We start from the raw sequence: 18758 nt of genomic DNA on the forward strand, positions 1-18758 counted from the left end.
TGCTGCTTATGCAGAGTACCTTGTGCATAGCAAAGCAATGTTACAGTTATGATTTCATATAACAAAGTATAGTTTTGATAGTTTTATCATGAAAACAGTGCATGTCGGAAAGTTTAAATAGTATAAACTAACTGCTTTCATCTCCCAATAGAGAAACTCTGCGATACATTTATTTAAACTGTATTGGTCACATTCTCTTTCTGCAGGCACTTGAAGCAAAGACATAAAAACAAATCTCAACACACTAAAATCAATAAAACATGCTTTACTCAGTTCTGGCAAGACAGTTTTGTGTAGGGTATTTCTAGAAGTAATTCTGTATAGTCTATTTCTCATATTTCAGATTAACTTTAAATCTTGTACAAAAAACTGTGTTTTTATTAAGGATAAATTCTGAGTTGTCTGTTGCCCTATTGCACTTGGCTTCAGATTGTGCAGCTGTATCACAGCCAGTCTGTTGTTTTTCAGGCTGTTCTTTGTTGGCTCCAGGGAGGGTCACCTTCCTGACCTCTTGTCAATGATCCATATAGGGAGGTTTACACCAGTACCCGCACTTCTCTTCAATGTAAGTGAAATACTTAAATTAGTATTTAAGAAGATCACTGTAAGTGTTGCCCATCACAGAATTTTATCTTGCGGTGGTAGATGGAGAGAATTTAATTAGAAGCAATGCACTGGCTGAATCTGATGAAGTATAGAACTGTCATTTTCTCCACAGTCATCCATAAAGCTGTCTCACCACCACAATAATGAGGATAGGCAAGGAGGATTGCTTCCCATCCATTTGTAATTTGCTTTGTTTCCAAAGGGTAAAATCTAAATACAGCTTTACCTCCTTAGCCTGTGTAAAGTGATGTCAAGTCAGTCAACTTATGGTGAACCTGTAGGGTTTTCAAGGTGAGAGACAAACAGAGGTAGTTTGTCGCTGCCTCTTTCTGCATAGCAATCTTGGACTTCCTTGATGGTCTCCCATCCAAGTACAAACCAGGGTTTACTCTGTTTAGGGTTCCAAGGTCTGATGGGCTGTCCTGGGCTGTCCAGGTCAGTACTTAGCCTGTGGATATCAAATGGCAGTGCAAATGGAAAGTGCTGCCCAGAAAAGCCCACCTGTGGACCATCCAGGGGATTCGTGATGGTGCAGCATCTGCTGAGAACATGTATGCCCTTGTTTAACCAGATGGACAGACTCTTAAGCATACTGGATTTTGTTGCAGCATTGCAGTTAAAAGGGAGCAAGCACTGTTGCTGATACATGCCTTTGATGTTCATGTCATTCTTATTACCTTTCCTAACAGTGTTCTATGAGCCTGATATACTTGATTGTAGAAGATGTCTTCCAGCTTATTAACTACTTCAGCTTCAGCTATTGGTTTTTCATGGGACTATCAATTGCTGGGCAGCTCTACCTCCGTTGGAAAGAACCAGATCGGTACAGGCCACTGAAGGTGAGGACCAGGGCTGTGGCTTGTGGGTGTAGCTTGGTGGCAGAACAGACACTTTGAATGCAGAAGGTCCCAGGTTCAATCTCTGGCATCTCCACCCAAAAGTTCTCAGATGGTAAACAACATTTGTTCTGCTTGAGACCCTGGAGGGCTGCTGGCAGACAATGCTAGGGGCTTAATGGTCTTTTATAAGTCACATTCTCATGTTCATATGTAACTTCATATGCCATTTCCAGTCATTTATCTGCCTCAATTTTCATTTTGGTGCTCTGTGGAGTGACTATTACAAGCACACCTTTGTCATTGGAGTACATGTTAGAATTTCTAGTCTACATGAGGAATTTGAAAACTTCATTACCATGAAAAAAGCAAATTGAACTGTAAAACCGCTAGTTACTTATTTGTTGTCCACATGTCCTCTTTTTCAGTTGAGCCTGTTTTTCCCAATATCCTTCTGCATATGCTCAATATTTCTGGTGGTTGTGCCACTCTATAGTGACACTATTAATTCCCTGATTGGTATTGGCATTGCGCTCTCTGGGATTCCAGTGTACTTCATGGGAGTCTATTTGCCTGTTTCCAAAAGACCTCCTTTTGTCAACAAAATTTTAGGTAAGGAGGAACTGAATGAGGGTGGGGACAAGTCCTCAGTTAACAAATAAATGAGTAACAGAAAGACAATAATGAGTGTAATTTTAGATCATGTCAACTATGGAGCAGCCATTATATATATTTTTTTAAATGCAGGTTTTTGTTACCTCTGTGTAATAAAAAGTAATGTTTATAATAGTGCTTCTAGTTTCTGCTGGAGTTTATCAAGAAGTCACAGCCATAAAAGAATGTAAAACTTTGTAGAAAGGCAGTTCTGGATGCTGCTGTCCTGAAATGGCTGCACCTGTTAGGAACAGATATTTGTTTTCAGATTAGTTTCATCATTTGTGTGTGTGTTGTGATTTTGCATGCTGCCCTTCAGGAAGCCACCCCTCTCAGCAATGTGACAAGCTATTAAGGGAGGCACATGTTCAAGAAACTGGACTGAAGTGGAAGAGGGAGCCAGCGGGAGGATATGGGAGGCACACATAGACCTTTCATTCCAAAGGCTGACCTGGCATACTACCTGTGCTTAAGGGAACAGGGGAGAAAAGCAGAAATAGGTATCTGCCTCTGGGTGCTGTGCCCTTTTGGGGGTGGATCTTACCCATTGTTCCCAAGAGTGAATGATGCGTAAATTTCTTCCAAGGAAGTGTCTTATCTCAGAACTTAGCTATGTATTCAGCAATGTGACACAGTAGAATCCTTCTTCAGTCACTCCATTTCAGACTATATAAGTAGGGAGTTGCTTGCTTGAAAGAAAAGCCTTGGTGCATTAAGGGCAAAGGTACTATCCTCTCTTCTTGGTTTGTGAAGTTTTCTGTATTTGGGGGGGTTAAAGTGAAGGAGCATTTTAAAATGCAATCCCACCTGCAGTCTTAGGTGGTATAGACCCTCTTTACTGCCTAGCTCAAGTGGTTAAGACGCTGAACTGCAGGCTGTGGAAGGTCAGTAGTTCAGCAGTCCGAGACCTGAGTTGCCGCATGACGGAGTGGGCTCCCGTCTCTAGTTCCAGCTCCTGCCAACCTAGCAGTTCAAAAGCAAGAAATTGCAAGTAGATAAATAGGTACCACTTCGGTGGGAAGATAACAGTGTTCTGTGCGCCTTGGTGTTTAGTCATGCCGGCCACATGACCACGGAAACGTCTTCGGACAGCGCTGGCTCTTCGGCTTTGAAACGGAGATGAGCACCGCACCCTAGAGTCGGACTCGACTGGCTTTCAAGCAAGGGAACCTTTACCTTTACTTTACCTTATTTTTGCTGTACATTCTGTATTCTGTGTGTTGTTGTGGGACAAAGAATGGTTACTTGAGCTGAAAGTATGGGTTGGATCTCATTATCCATGTGAGCAAACATTACAGATCTTTCCCATGTTCCTCTACCCCAACAGTCCTTTCAAACCCCACTTCTTGGGGTTGCAGGAACTACATAGCCATATGAGTGGGGGCTACATTAAGGATGGTGGTAGGGGCAGGGGTCATTTCGTAGAAAAAGAGCTAGGGGAACTCATTAGCATAACTCATTAGCATATGCCACACCCCCTGACATCACTGGAAGTGTCATAAGGCCACACCTCCTGACATCACCGGAAATGTGTCATAAGGCCACACACCCCGCCCCCAACGGTCCCGGCCGCTGGTGCCGGCCTTGCAGCTCCACTGCCAAGCCCCATGAGGGGCCTGGCGGTGGACCTGCAAGGCCGGCGGGAGTGCAAGGAAGCCCCGCGAAGGCCCTCCCTGGCCCCAGGCAGGCAGGGGTGGGGAGAGACAGGGAGGAAGCAACTTACCCTCCCTCTTCTCCTGCCTCCTCCTGGCTGAATGAGGGCCGGAAGCGGGGCTGCCGGAAGCAGGGGGCGGGGCTTCGTCATGTGCCCTGCCTCCCGTACCTCACCCGGGGGAACTGTGTTCCCCCGCGTTCCCCCCCCGAAATGACCTCTGGGTAGGGGAATGAGTTTGTCCCCTCCTCTTTCTTTGCAGGTGTCAAGTTTGCTGATGCAAAGAGCTCAGGGTAATTTTGCTTCCTTTTACATCAGCACAGCCCTATGACCTCAAAAAATCCACTTTCCCAAAGTGTGAAGGGACCACTTTGTAGTGTGGGTGGAGGTATGCGGAAGATCCATGACTATCAACACTTTCTGCTGATGGGTCTCTGGATCCAACCCCATTTTAGTTAATTGTAATCCCAGCTAGTTTTCAGTTTTAATTTCATATCAAAGTTGTAAAACCCCCAAGCTTAGATAGATGGTACTTGCTAGAAAAAAAATACATCACTGTGAGACAAATCCACAGTCTACTGGTGGGGTTAGGATAATGAAAAGGACTTGTGCCTTTTTGTTGGCAAGAGATGCAGAATAGAAACAAGCTTCTGTTTCTTCAGAAAATACCATTTTCGTTTGTTTCAGTTGTCAGTCTATCTTCAGCAAGCAGCTGGTTTTTGCTCTGGTATTACTTCCATTGTTTCCTGGTTAATTTTACCTTTTACTTCTTGCACAGGTGCTGTCACTCGAGCCACCCAGTTGCTTTGTTACTGCGTTCTGACAGAAATGGATACAAGTCTCGATAGAGATGCAAGTGACTGAAACACTAAACTAGCCGTGGAAGAGCCCATGGGTCTGCAGCGTGGGCACACAGGAAGGAAGACTGTAATCAAGACTCCTTTTCCTCCCCCGAAGAGGGGTTCTTGCCCAGATCATACTGTGTCATGATCTAGGGTTGAGTTTTGTAGTGTGGGGAGGGTTTTTTGGGTTTTTTTTTTTGTAAACTGTGTTTGAAAGGCCAGCCTTCTCAGGCATAGAACTCATCCTGAAAAATAAGGAATGTTTCTTTGAAAGCAAACTGAGCATTCATAATCAAAGTTCAGAAATTTGATTGACTTGAATTTTGAGCAGCATGGCAGCAACTTTTTATTTATTTATATATGTATATATATTTATCAGTTCCAAGCCAGTTTAAAAGGCACCAACAAATCCTTCCAACCTGCGTGAGGTCAATTTTGGCTTCAGACCTCTTTGGACTGATAGTCTGTGGCAAAGTGTTCCATCCCAGGTTGAATTGGGCGTAGAATTTTATCACTGTTAGGAACTCTTGTCTACCAGCAGAATGCACGTAGATGGCTTAGTGTATGTTTGGACTGTGGAATTCTTGTTCTGATGGCACTGTTCAACACTTGCACATAAAAACAATGTCTTTTTATTAGACAAGTACAATCAAAGCTAAACAATTTTATGCTGAAGAACAATCTGGCAGGTCTTGTTTGTGTGGTTCAATTGGAACCTGTAAAGTAGCGTATTCAAATAATAGGGCTTTAAATACTTCAAAAAGCTGAGGATACCAGAGCAGGGATTGGTTCTCAGTTTGCATTCTTTTTTCAGCACTGTTTATTATATAGTTACTAATGAATGCTTATCAGAGACCTTTCCTATATTTAAAGACTTTTTTTATACAGCAGAACTGTTTGGCAATACTAAGACTGGAATTCGCTGGTTTGGTATGTGGGTCTGTGAGAAAGGGGGTGGAAACATATCCTTTAAGTACCTATATACTGTGCAAACTCTTATATGCCGAGTTTATGAAGATGTTTTTCATGCACTTAGCTTCCCCAAGATGTTAATGTGAAAAAATGAGAAATGGCTACACTCCCCAAGGACCGGGGGGGGGGGGGGCAGGATTTTGAACTTTAAAACCAACCAAAAACTGGACTCTTCCGTTAGAACTTATGGTTGAATATTTTTGTCCCTCTTTTCCTTAACATTCCCCCAGAACTTTATACTCATAACCCATTTGCTCCTGTGCACTTATTTTCTGCTGCAGTGTGCCCTCCTAACCTACAAGGGAAGCATTAGACAGGAAACTGACAGTAACAGTGCATTGCAATGAAGGCAGTGCATCTCTGTGTTCCCCACACCAAGACTCCCTGGCACAGCTGAGTTGCCCGTGGCAGCAGCAACTAGAAGAGTCCTGAGTGAGGTTTTGCCTTCTCTCCTTCTGTTCATGATGGCGAGGCTCTCTGCCTTTTGAGATACAGGTGCCACTGCAGCATCGACACCAGAGACCCTCCAGGGAGTGCTGTTATTACCACCAAGCCAGGCTTAACAAATCACATCCTACTTGTTCTGTACAGGGTGTGAAAGGAGCACCCTCCTTTTGGAAGCACAGCCCGGCTTGTTGGTTGCAGTCAGCCATGAAGGGATAAGCCAGGCTGTGGAGGTGGACAAGAAGGCAGAACCTGAGCAGTCTGGGTCTTGGTGGCAGCTCATCCTCTGGGGGTGGGGAAATGTTTATTTCTCCCTCCCCCGCATGTGCAGATTGCCAGCTGCTCCATAGAGTGAAATAATAAAAAATAAACCTGAATGCTGAGGTGAAGACCAAAGATTTCTACCGGAAGAATTGTCTAACATCGTGGACTGCTTTTATGTGGGCGGTAGAACCAACCAGGTGTATGTCTTTTTTAAATGAATATTCTTCCCAAATTTGCCATAGTTGAGGACATACAAATACTGCTGTGAATCAGAGCCCCATAAAAGGGTAATTACTATAGCTGGTGCTTGAAAGGGAAACTGTCCAAATGTCCTACTTTTGATTGTTGGAAGAACTCAAAATTGCATAAGCAAGGCTTGTGTTTGTGACAAAAAACAGCATTGTCATCACTATTTTTTTGGTGCTTTGATGAGCTGGATTTATAATTTAATCTGTCTAGACATTAGTTACTAACTGTTAACAGTCGAAAATGACTCTTCTTTTGACCCTGTCTCACAGAAATGATGTCTTAAAAGGAATTGGGTCAGTCTTGGGTCTTGTTAGATCTGATAAAGGAGATCTGTGATTAAGGCTGCAATTCTTAGTAAGCTTTCCTGGGAGTAAGCCCCACTGAATAAGATGGGACTTGACTTTGGAGTAGATCTGCTTATGATTGCGAAGTGTTTTTTTTTAAGCTTCTGTGTGGGGCTGCTGGTTTGACCCTGTGTCTGTTGAGGGGGACAATACAAATATGATGGTATTCTATATTTTCTTCCATAGGAATAATGGTAGATCTGATGTGGGGAGAGGACTTTGATATTAAGGATCAGACTCAGCTCCCTGCACAACCTTATAAACAATGTGCTGCACTTCACCCTATCTTAACCTTTTATTTAGGTTCTGATGGAATCCAGACTGTCCATTTACATTAGTACAGTGAAACAGTAGCCTGTTAGAGGTTATATAATCCATAATGTCCCCCAAACACTTTGTTTAACCTTAGCATGTAAAAGTGGCGCTCATGTGTATGAACTTTCCTCTAAATCATTATTACACTCCATTATACTGTTACAATGGAACGTTTATAAAAAGTCTGCATCGGATAGTTTCAGAATTGTCCAGTTGATTGTAACAAGAGTGCTTTTGTACCACTGTGATGTGTAAGGAACCTGGGGAGGGGTACGAAAAATTAACTTCCACTATGTGGGAATAAAATAATAAGAATCTGGTTTTCATGTTCTTGTTGCTTGAATGTGTGAAGGAGAACCCATGCCAATTGCATGCATGCGCATAACCTGCCAGTACCACACTGGGGATGCTGGCCCTGACAAAGTCTTTGAATAATATAGTGATCATTCAAAACAGGCAGAAACAGAGCTTTGAAATTCAACCCTACTATGTTCTCTGTGCAGCAAGGGTCTTGGATGTTGTATTCAGCTTTCCTGTTAGAATTGCAAACCTTAATAACTTCTGTACCTCTTTTTCTCCATTTTGTGCCTTAGCTGCTTAAAATGTTCCAGCTGGCTCTTCAAATTATAAACAGCAGATGTTTAGAGGATACAGCAGTTTCCTTTGACTGGTTTCCAACAATTAGAATCAAAAGTAGCATAGTTGCCTAATTCTAGGAAGGCATGGAGCCAGTTGGCATTTCTCTACTTGAGGACAATGCTTAGATATGGAACTATGCCAGTGTTTGTATTACCATTTTCTGTATGCATGATGCAACTGCTACTATTTTACCCTGTCCCATTTTGCATTATGTTAAGGGACTTGAAAAATACTTGAAGCAGGAAATACATTGCCATGAAATTAATTTCAGTATTTGTAGATTTGAGAGTAATTTCTGTGTAACCCAACTAACTCTACTCTTATGACTTAGTGAGGGAATGATTGTACCTCTCCCCCCTTCATCTGATTAGGAAGTTGCCACAGAATATAAAAGCAACTCCCTACCTAGATTGCATGGTAAGTGCTTATACCAATCCAACTGGGTGTGTGTGTGTGTTAATCTCACCATGCAGGCACGCATGGTGTTGAGCTTTTCACTGACGGCTCACAGGTGACACTGCATAGAACTTAGCCCTGTATCTCTTCTCCATACAGCAAACTCCTTACTCTAAACATGGAGGAGGCTCAAATCTGCACACTGATCCCCTTTCCTGAACTGGGGCGAAATTAGTACGCTTTATAGCACAGATTGAATTACTTTTAGATACTCTAAATTCCTGACTATCTTTTCTGCTGCAGCCACATTGATACCGTTTTCAATATTGACAAAGTCCTTTGTTCCATTCTTGAAGCAAGTAAAAGCCCATTAGCATAAAACGTGAGCATCAGTGGTATAGGACTTGTGTTAGCACTAAAATACAGGGCAATAACTGAAAATGGCTGTGACTTTCTCTTGTTACAGAACAGCATCCGATAGTGCAGCTCTGTTATAGCAAATTCTGAATAATTCTTCGGGCACCTAAGGTTTGGAGGCAGCTGCTGTCACGCCTCTTAAGTTGCTGGAACTAGAAAAGGCTGCTAACAATAGGATGTTTTTGAGGTCAATTCATCAGGTTTCCATAAATTAGAAGTAACAGGAGCACTTACACGCAGAAGGAATGGGTGTGGACTGTCAGTTTACATGTGAGAATCATTAGTGTGATAACACTGTGCTTCCATATTAAAAGTGAGAATCATGAACACGCAAATGTGAGGGAATTCAATAGAAGTAACATTGATATATTCATTTACACATTCGAAAACCAAGTATTAGCAGTCTCTAGCAAATACTAAAGTGCAAAAGGGAAGATGAAAAAATTGTTCAACTTCAGTCCACAGTAGATCTGTAAAAATGCAGTACTGACCACGGAAGGCAAACTGACTTCTTTTAGGAAGGTATCCTTCTGTCCGGCACCAAAAGTACTTGTCAAACATCCCAGTGTGGTAAATTTGATGATGACAAGTCCAGGGATTTTCTCATGTCTACTGTTCTATGCAGGCAGAAGTTGCAGAGTCCTTTCAATTTTTCCATATTCTCCCATGAGCAATGAAGCAACCACACAGTATGCACCATGGGAAGTGACACAGTTGTGGTGCTACAAACTCTAAAGGCCACTGCAAACAGTCACCTTGGCAGTAAAGTTCTCTGCTATTCAGAATCCAGCTCTCGGAACCCATCATAGTCAAACTCCCGCAGGACATCAGCCTGATATTTCTCCCATGTTCTCCTGATGTATCCACTATCTTCATTACTGCTTCCACCTAGAGAAAAAACACAAATTTATGTGTGGCATGTAAGAGATCCCGCTTTGCTCTGGATAGGTTTTTGCTGTTGTTAACTGACATCTTGAATTCTATGCCTCAAGACATTGTGATTCTTGCTTAACTCATCTAGTTGCTTCTGTGAACACCATGAATTTCCCAGCATGAAGAAGTAATTATAATAAAAGTACGAGTCAGACTAATACCCCAGATGTCATATCCATCTCACAAAAGGTGTTGTTTTTCCTGGCCCATGGACTGCTTATCCAGGGCCGGCTCGAGGTGCTTCTGCGCCCTAGGCAGGCGCAAATGCCAACCTCCCGGTGGGGCCTGGACACCCTTTTGCTGCCGCCGCCTCCCCCCCCAGGGGGGAGGGCGGGTGAGCTGTGGCGCGGGTCTGGCTTGGGGGCAGGGCCGGGCGGCATGGAGGGCCCGGGCAGCAGCGCAGCTGGCTGGCCAGTCCGGTGGTTGGTCGGTGGGTCGGGGATTGCGGGCCTGCTGGAGCGCTGCCACACACACTTGCCCGTCCCCCGTGCGTGCGCCAAAGAACCGCTGCTGCCCTGCGTGCCTTGCTCTCGCTCACGGGCTCCGCCGCGCGCCAGGGGGGGCAGCGCAAGGCTCTGAAACGCGGGGGCAGCGGCGCGCAAGGCTCTGAAGCACGGGGGAGGCGGTGCAACCAGCACGGCTGGCTGGCTTCGCGGCCTGGCTCTGGTGCCTTTTAATCTGCGCAGCCAATTGGAAGCCCTGCAGCACTGAAGTCCCAGCAAGCCCCACCCACTTTCTAAAAGCACTCGCTCGGGCACGCGGGGAGGAGGGACCTCCCAGCTGTGCTGCTCGACGGCTCGCTGCCGCCAGGAGAGCACCGTCCCCCCGCAGCCCCCCACGCACGCACCGGAGCCAGACCGCGGAGCCACCCAGCCCCACTGGTTGCACCGCCTCCCCCCCAGGCTGCTCCAGGCGCGCCGCCGCCGCCCCGCGCTTCAGAGCCTTGCACCCCACCCCGCCGGAGCCAGCCAGCCTCGCTGGTTGCACCGCCTCCCCCCCAGGCCGCTCCAGGTGCGCCACCGCCACCGCGCTTCAGAGCCTTGCGCTGCCCCCCCCGCGCACGGCGGAGCCAGTGAGCGAAGGCAAGGCGCACAGGGCAGCAGCGGTTCTTTGGCGCGGGGGGGGGCGCACTTTGGCGCCCCTGAGGTCCAGCGCGTCCTAGGCAAGCGCCTAGTGGGCGAGCCGGCCCTGTGTTCATCCTTGATGGGCCAGTTCTAGGCTTTCTGCTATTCAGAATGTTATCAGTTGCTCATGCAATCCCATGGTCAATGTCAGAAAGCACTTACTTGCTTCCCTATCACTACCATCTTCCTCAAAGAATTCATCCTCATCTGGGTAGTCATTACGCCAGTTGTTCTCGTTGTTCTCATCATCTTCGTCATCGTACACTTCTTCTGGGATGCGCTCTTCATCCACCTGCATGTTATCAAAAGGCACTCTTTTCAGAGAAAGCCCACTTCATCCAATCAGGCACAACAGCCATTGCAAATGTACATCAAACATCACTCAGCATTTTGTAATGGTGGGTCTGGAACGACCCAGCTTCAAATCTCTGCTTGCCAGGAAACTTACTAGGTGACCTTGTGCTACTCATTTTTTCAGCCTCACCTACTTACAGGGTTCTTGTACAGGAAGAACTATGCACAGTACTCAACTCCTTGAAGGAAAGTAAGATCTAGTAACTAAAACCATGGATCCTGGAGCCTATTTTGTTCGCACCCATTAAAAAAGTACAGTGTTTGGATGGAAAAAATTGTATGCCTTTAAGCTGTATCCTCTTGCTCAGCTAAGTGTGAGGCCTTCCTCTGACACTGAAGAAGAACCTCTTCTGCCAAGGGGGAACCACTTAGCTGAGCAGAGTCAGAAGATACAACCCATTTGTTTTCTCCAGGTATAGATACCTGATTAGTTGCCAGAAGACAGTTTCTCTGTCTGAGGGTTGTCAAAATATATGTATGAGCAACTCCCCACCCCACTTCATTCAGTTTCATGCATGACTTGCACATGGGTAGAAAAATTCCTGGCTGCCACTCCAAAGGCTTCCTTCCTCCAGTCCAATGCTGGCTCAAACATATGAAGAGGACCATGCATGAATATCACATGTGTCCCTCTATTCTGGCTGCAATAAAGCATGCATTTAGTAACTAAAGTGTCTTGAATCGTGTATATGCCAAATATCAACTGTGGGATTACCCTAACAATCTTGGTAACTAATGCAAGTTAGTAAAGCTGAGCAGTAGCTGCACTTAGACACCTTGGAGTCTAAAGTGTTCCCTCTTCTGCATATGCCAGGCTCGTAACAGCAGTTTGTTACTGCATCAGAACTAGAAGCTATGGTTTGTCTCTTTGCCTATAAATCATTATTTGCACTTCAAATGCAATGGCAAATCACTTTGCTGGACACCAGAAGGCCTCCAGTATTAGAGAACAGTCTGAGACACAGAAAAAGAAGCATAATACGACAGAGACTTGCAAAATTCATTCCTGTAATGATAAACTAAGATTTTATTATGCCTGGATTCAGTCCTTGTCTTCAGATACAATCACTATTTAAAATACTCAAGTTAAACACAGCTACCCACCTGAATCCCAAGTTCCTGTTGCATTTTAATGTTTACTGCTAGATTCGAGTCCAGTATCTGACAAAGAAAGCGCTGACTCTCAAAAGCTTATACACCAAAAATCTTGTTGGTCTCTAAGGTGCTCTTGGACTCAAGTCTAGTTGTTCTACTGCAGACCGACATGCCTACCCTCTGAAACGTCTAATAGTTACAACATCTTGAGTACCCCAAAACTTTTCATTCTCTTCTGCCCTTAATGTGACTCCCTCCATTTCCTTACCAGTTCATAATCCTGTGTGTAGGGCTGTACGGAGAGTATGTTCTCAATCCAGCCTGGGGATACTGTTTCCATATAATAGATATCATACACGTAGTCATCTTCCTTCATACTACACTCTGCTTCTTCAGTACTGTCAGACACTATTAGACGTTCACGTATCATTTCTACGGCATTGCAGAGAATCACATCTGGATCATCAGTTTTCTGTAAGGATTAGAAACAGTTATGGGATCCGTTCTACCTAGTAAGCTTCTAGATGAATTTTGCTTAAACCAGTTTATGTACCAAACCAAGAGATTTATGTGGTAAGAAAAGGATAAGGCAGCTTGTTCAAAAATACATATTGTTACATCTGCCTCCTACACATTCTCCTTTTTACTTCTTTTTCATCTCAAGTGGGATGTAACTGGATCACATAGAAAACTGGCTAATATGAACCTTCTTGCTGAAAGATGAATCTGCTTAGTATTTACTCAGAAATCTTGTAAACTTTAACAATATTTCAAAATTAGCACTTGGAAGATAATTTCAAAAAGTTATCCAAGAAACATGGTGCTTGATTATTAGTTCCCCAGTTCAGGTGTCACCAAACGGCATGTTTAATCACAAGACATGCAAGAGATAGAGTGAGTCTAAAAAATTTAAGAGCCAGCCAAGGACAACAGTTTGGGCATCAGAGGAAGTGGGCTCCAGTTTATGAAAATATATGCCATGATTAATTTATTAGTTTTTAAAGTACCTACAGAATTTGTGGCAGCTTGCACTGCAGCTGAATACTGCTGCTTGCTGGCATCTAGTGGCAGAAGTGCAGAATGTTCACATTAAGAGCTAATAATTTAATTCATGACTTAAAAAAAAAATGGGTCAACACAATCTATTAACCCAGATGAGCAAGCTATAAGGCCAAATAAAAAGGTTTTGTACTAGAGGTGTCTGAGCTAATATGCTGAATATCCCATCAGTGAATGATGATTACTGAGAGTGTTTTTGGAGAGTTAAAACTAGTTGCTTTCCCCCTCATGGATCACTGCCTTGGAGATGCAAAATTTCCAAGAAAAAACTTCCCCCCAGGGAAAAACATAAATTCACATAATATTTACTTTCCTACCTTGCCTAAATTTCTTTTACTGATTGAAAAACATAAAATGCATCATTTATAGCTTAACATATAAAATTACACTATTTGGCATATTTATGGAATTTCAAAGTATAAATATCTTCATTTTCTATAAGAAATATTGTAAGTATACCCGATACTTGAGAAAAAAATTGCAAACTGCTGTACATATATCTTTAATTTACCATCTGAGACACAGGGAAAAATAAAAGCTGAAGGCAGAAAACAAATTCTGTGGTAAATAAGTATACTATTTGGATAGAAACTGAGTCACAGTAGGTAGGACTGTGAGCATGTTGCAATATTAAACTAAACTTTCCAACACTGAAAACACTGAACCTTTAATAATATAATTAAACACATTAGAACATATTAATAGGTGTCCAAATTATTTATATTTAAACAAAATAATCTTTAAAATATTGTGTACGTCTACAGAATAAGATTTTACCTCCAGTGCTCCTCAAATTTCCCCTATTTTTCAACTGGAAAAATTGAAGAAATTCTCAGATTTTTTCATGCTATACATTTTCAATGTGAAAAACCTTGCTTTAAGACAGTTGTAAAGGTTTCCGTTGTTTGAAAACCAGTTGAATCCGACTCTAGGGGGGTGGTGCTCATCTCCATTTCCAAGCCGAAGAGCCTTCGCTGTCTGAAGACATTTCCGTGGTCATGTAGCCAGCATGACTAAATGCCGAGGCGCACGGAATGCTGTTACCTTCCCACTGTAGCAGTATCTATTTATCTACTTGCAAGTTCTTGCTTTCAAACTGCTAGGTGGCAGGAACTGGGGCCAGAGACCTGAGCTCACTCCATCACGTGGCACTGGGGTCTCAACCTTCTGGTCTGCAGCTCAGTGTCTTAACCTCTGAGCCACCGCGGCGCAATCTTACTCATTCTAAAATAGAAAATGTTCCATAGATGCTTCATTTCAGTGCTCCCCTAAATTATCCCATCAGAAAATGAAAGTTTTTCCCCCTCTGAGTTTTTTTCTGGGCCCTCATATTATTATAAAGAATCCAAAGAGGCTTTATGCTGGCACTTCGCAAAGTGTAAGTATAATACATTTGAAAACATCTTTCAACAACAGTTGGTGAGCTGCCAGGAGATGCTTCGTTGTCCAAAAGGGGGGGAAGTCATACCAGACGTAGGCATGCCTTCAGTGACACAGGGAGAAAAAGGCAAGTGTTGCAAGTGCCTTCCCAGATTCTTCCCCAGAGTGAATAAGTCTAGCTCAGATAAAGGCAACAGTAAACATAACCTAAATTATACTATGGCAAGGAACATGTTAAACTTCTCAGAAGTGTCAGTGTTATCATTTATTAAGCCTGTGCCAAGTAATCCACAACAACAGACTCCACCAAAGCCTGCAAACAGCTAATTGTCCATTGTCAAGTACAGACAACCTTGTGGTTGGCAGCCCTGACCTGGATAGCCCAGGCAAGCCCAATTTTGTCAGATCTTGGAAGCTAAGCAGGGTCGACTCTGGCAAGTACTTGGATGGGTAACCTCCTTGAAATACCAGAGGCAGGAGGGCTGGGGCAGGCTTTACTCAACCACCTTTCTGAATATCCTCCAGCTCCCCAGTAGGAGTCAGTCGCATATGCACATATGAAAAAAACCTTGTTGGCAGATGAGGTAATTCCTGTCAAAAGAATCAGAATGGAGTCTCCCCCCCCCCCCATTCCATCCCAATCCCCCCCCCCCAATAGCAAAAATGCTGTGGAATTAGGTGCATCGGTAAACCCAACCCATCATTTGAATTAAGCATCTCAAATTCTATTATTTCAGAACAAGGTACTGGAATGTTTCTGTAGCTTGTTCCAAGCTGCAACTCCAAAAGCAAAAGGAGGAGTCAATTAAAATTCAAAGAGCCAAAACTGGTACGAAAAACTCCCAGCAGCAAAACAGATCTGTAATATTTTTAATTCTAGCTCCCAGAGACTTACAGGGTGTTCTACTATCAAGTATTCTCAAATATACCACTGAACAGCATCTCGTTGATGTCATCCTGTGTCTCAAATTAAATGTCTCCCTTTCCAAGCTAGATAAAAATGGTCAAAAATTCTGATAATGTAGACAAATAAGTGTTCAAAATACTAAATATGCTATATTTATATATGTTATTAGCATGCCACACTTCAATGTAGACAGCTGACCACTCAAGGCTTAATACCAACCTGTGGAATACCAGGATCTTTCTTCACATTTTCCTCTTGTATGATATCAAACAACTGAAATTCACCACAACAGCCTGAAGGACCATGGCTTTCTTCCTGGGAAGGGTCCTTTTTTGCTTCAGAGGCCAGCTGCTTGTTTTCATTTGATTCCCCCTGATCTGCAGGAAGAGTGCTTCTGTCATCAGTGAAATTTGGACGGTGGCTAGCTATCAGGCGGTAGCGGCTCTCCTGCCTTCTGGCTTGCTTGGAAGAGCGAAGATCTTGCGTTACTCTCTCGGTACTTCCCAACGATGGTCGCAGGCGCTGAGCTGCTTTGTCTTTGGTAATAGCTTCTTGGACATACTTCTGAACAGGCTCATCCTGAACAAAGCAAAAATGGAGTGTGTTCAATTACTGTCTTAGACCTTTGTTTTTTTTAAAGATATTTACATATATAATCATGAGCAGTAGCACACCGAAGAAATACAAGAGTTGTCTGCAGTTAGCACATGCCAGAGACCATGTACAATTTTGTTGTCATGCTCTTGTCACATAACTGTGAAGAACATATCAGGAGATCCAGCAGTTCAGTGGTATGGTAATGCAGGAGCTGGAGAATGACTTGCAACAATGTGGACCTTAGACAAGCACATGAAACAGCCTCTTGCAGAGTCAGATCACTGGCTGTCAAAGTCAGTCTTCTGACTGGCATGATTTCAGTTCAAGGTCTTTTACATTACTTCCTATCTGACTCTTCTAACTGGAGACTCTGAAATTCAGTGGCACCTTAGAATAAATTATGTACGTTTCTAAGGTGCCACTGGACTCCTGTTTTATTCTGCTGCTATAGAGTAACACACAGCATACCAGAGAATCACAGATACATAGACATGTAACAATGTTACACTTCCGTGAAATTTATTAAAGACTGTTAAAACCACATTTATCCATATTTAAAAATTACCTCTCAAAATGGTCTTTAATATTTTTTAGTAATTTTCACGTGTTACATTATATTATGTGGCTACAGAGTAACACAGCTGAGCAGCCATGTTAGGCTACAGGGCAACACATCTGAGCAGCAACAACAAACTGAAGCCTGCATTGGGTAGTGGTTAGAATACCAGGCTAGGATCTGGGAGATCCGGGTTCAGATACCCACTTTGCCAAGAAAGGTTAATGAGTGACCTCAAGTCAGCCAAGCACACTCAGGCTAACCAATCACGAAGGGCTGTTGTGAGGATAAAACAGAAGAGGAGAAGAGAACGATGCAGGTCACTTAGGGAATGCCACTAGGGAGAAAGGGTACGTTATAAATGAAGTAAATTAATACAAATGTCAGCATTTAAAAGTACCATAACTCTTGTGTTTGCAATAATCTAATATAAATCTCTGTTCACCCTAGAAGCTTATGCACCCTGTTTTTGATACTGCAAACAGACCTTAAAAAATTATTTGAAAACTAGTACTTCATAGGGTTGGCAACTCCAGGTTGGGAAATTCCTCGAGATTTGGGGATGGAGCCTGGGAAGGGCAGAATCTGAAAAGGGGAGCGATAGCGCGGATGTAATATAGAGTGTCCTCCAAACACTGCAGTTTTCTCCGGGGGAAACTGATCTCCGTACTCCAGAAATCAGCTGCAAATTCTGGGAGAACACCAGGCTCGCCTGGAAGTTGGCAACCCTAGTTTACAGGAGAAGAGACCTTGCAGGTGGTTATCGGAGCCAAAACGACACGGCCGCCTCCCGGCCCTCACCTGAGAAGCCACGGTAGCCACCAGTTTGAAGAGATTCTTCTCCACTCCATCGCCGCCCTCAGTGGCGTCGGCAGCCTCCGACTCGGTACGGAGCCGCTTGCAGGCCAACAACAGGGCTTCGGCCGGCGCCGAACCGCCGCGCTTCCGCTTCACGCGTAGCACCGCCGCACGCTCCATGGCAACTTGAGCAGGCCGCGCTGCTCCCGACGGATGCTGGGAAGAGAGAGGCCAAGGTTCTGCTCCGGCCCCTCCTCCTGCCTAAGGCGCGTCACGCCGCTTCTCCCATCAGTGAAGTTCAAAGAGATACAGTCATCACGGCTTTTTAACCAGAAGTGCGTGATTCCATATGATTGGTGTAAATGCTTAAGGGAGATAATGTCAAAGTGGGGCGGCGGTATGGTGGTTAGAGCGCTAAGGAAACTCGGGTTCACAGCGCCACTCTGACATGGCATGAAGTTGCAAAGCATCCACGCTGGCCTAAAGCAAAATAATACTTTTTTTAAAAAAAATGGCAAGTAAAACGTGATAGTAGTTACAATATTTGGTAGTGTATTTTTAAAGGCAAGTAAAGAGTTATCATTTTAAAAGATTTTAGTTGACGCATAAAGGAGTCGGTAACAAGCCAAATTGGGTAGGAATCCCCACTCAGCCATGGAGCTTGCTGGGTGGGTGACTGTGGGCCAGTTACTTCCCAGCAGGCCTACCTCACAGAGTTGTTAGGAGGACAAAACACGGGATATGGGACCGTGCAGTGCACAGCGACTTGAGAGGTGGAATTAAAATTGTATTGTCTGAACATAATTAGAAGGTTCCTTTCAGTGCGTTGAAATACCCAGGCTGTATCCCCCCGCCCCCATAGGGAAGAATTTATGCAAGGCTGACTTTTGTTACAGTTCCTGCCAAGATTCGTGTGTATTTCAAAGAAATTGACCCACTAGGTTTCAAAATGGCAGAAATATAATTCCTAGGGTCTCTGCTGTCAATCATAACAATTTCTGCTACTAAAAAAAATAATCTAAACTCTAACAAAATCCAAGCTACATTTGTGGCCAGGAGCCGGAATTCTCCCTCCATTATCCTCACAACAGCCCTGTGAGGTAGGGTACACACGACCAGAGGCTTCTTTTCATTTCAAAGATCATGCCCGGAGCAAAAAGTCCAGGAAATCCTTATCGAGCTGCTGCTGAGAGGACAAAAACGGCTTAAGCGCTTTACCAAACTATTCACTCAGGATCCGGAAGTGTTTAAGTCAGTTTCCAACATCTCCTTCCAGTAGGGGTAAATTTTTAATTGGTTAGCTGTGGCGCGTTGCATCTTGGGAAG

General features: G+C 43.9%; 2 protein-coding genes across 2 annotated transcripts in view; one reads left to right on the plus strand and one right to left on the minus strand.

The window, feature by feature from the left end:
- Positions 1–7529, plus strand: part of SLC7A6 (solute carrier family 7 (amino acid transporter light chain, y+L system), member 6) — a 46087-nt gene extending 38558 nt beyond the window's left edge. The window contains exons 7-10 of the mRNA XM_015429723.1: positions 469–565; positions 1296–1445; positions 1871–2054; positions 4526–7529. Coding sequence (XP_015285209.1) covers positions 469–565; positions 1296–1445; positions 1871–2054; positions 4526–4611 — 517 coding nt within the window. The 3' untranslated portion in view covers positions 4612–7529. The remainder of the gene's footprint in view (positions 1–468; positions 566–1295; positions 1446–1870; positions 2055–4525) is intronic.
- Positions 7530–8924: 1395 nt separating this feature from the next.
- SLC7A6OS (solute carrier family 7 member 6 opposite strand) lies at positions 8925–17905 on the minus strand. The gene is made up of 5 exons (XM_015429717.1): positions 17436–17905; positions 15701–16060; positions 12404–12607; positions 10849–10978; positions 8925–9517 (listed from the first exon to the last, which is right to left on the minus strand). The coding sequence occupies exons 1-5, from the start codon at positions 17610–17612 to the stop codon at positions 9405–9407; spliced, it is 984 nt and encodes a 327-aa protein (XP_015285203.1). The 5' UTR covers positions 17613–17905; the 3' UTR covers positions 8925–9404.
- Between the last annotated feature and the right edge of the window lie 853 nt (positions 17906–18758).

This window comes from Gekko japonicus, unplaced genomic scaffold (assembly GCF_001447785.1).
Source record: "Gekko japonicus isolate JY-2015 unplaced genomic scaffold, Gekko_japonicus_V1.1 scaffold815, whole genome shotgun sequence".
Lineage (NCBI taxonomy): Eukaryota > Metazoa > Chordata > Lepidosauria > Squamata > Gekkonidae > Gekko > Gekko japonicus.

Excerpts from the sequence above, each read along its gene's own strand:
- SLC7A6OS (XM_015429717.1), bottom strand. The coding sequence starts at position 17,612 with ATGGAGCGTGCGGCGGTGCTACGCGTGAAGCGGAAGCGCGGCGGTTCG. Across the intron at positions 12,608-15,700 it reads AAGATCCTGGTATTCCACAG|AAAACTGATGATCCAGATGT; the intron begins GTTGGTATTAAG and ends TAATCCTTACAG. Across the intron at positions 10,979-12,403 it reads ACACACAGGATTATGAACTG|GTGGATGAAGAGCGCATCCC; the intron begins GTAAGGAAATGG and ends GATAACATGCAG.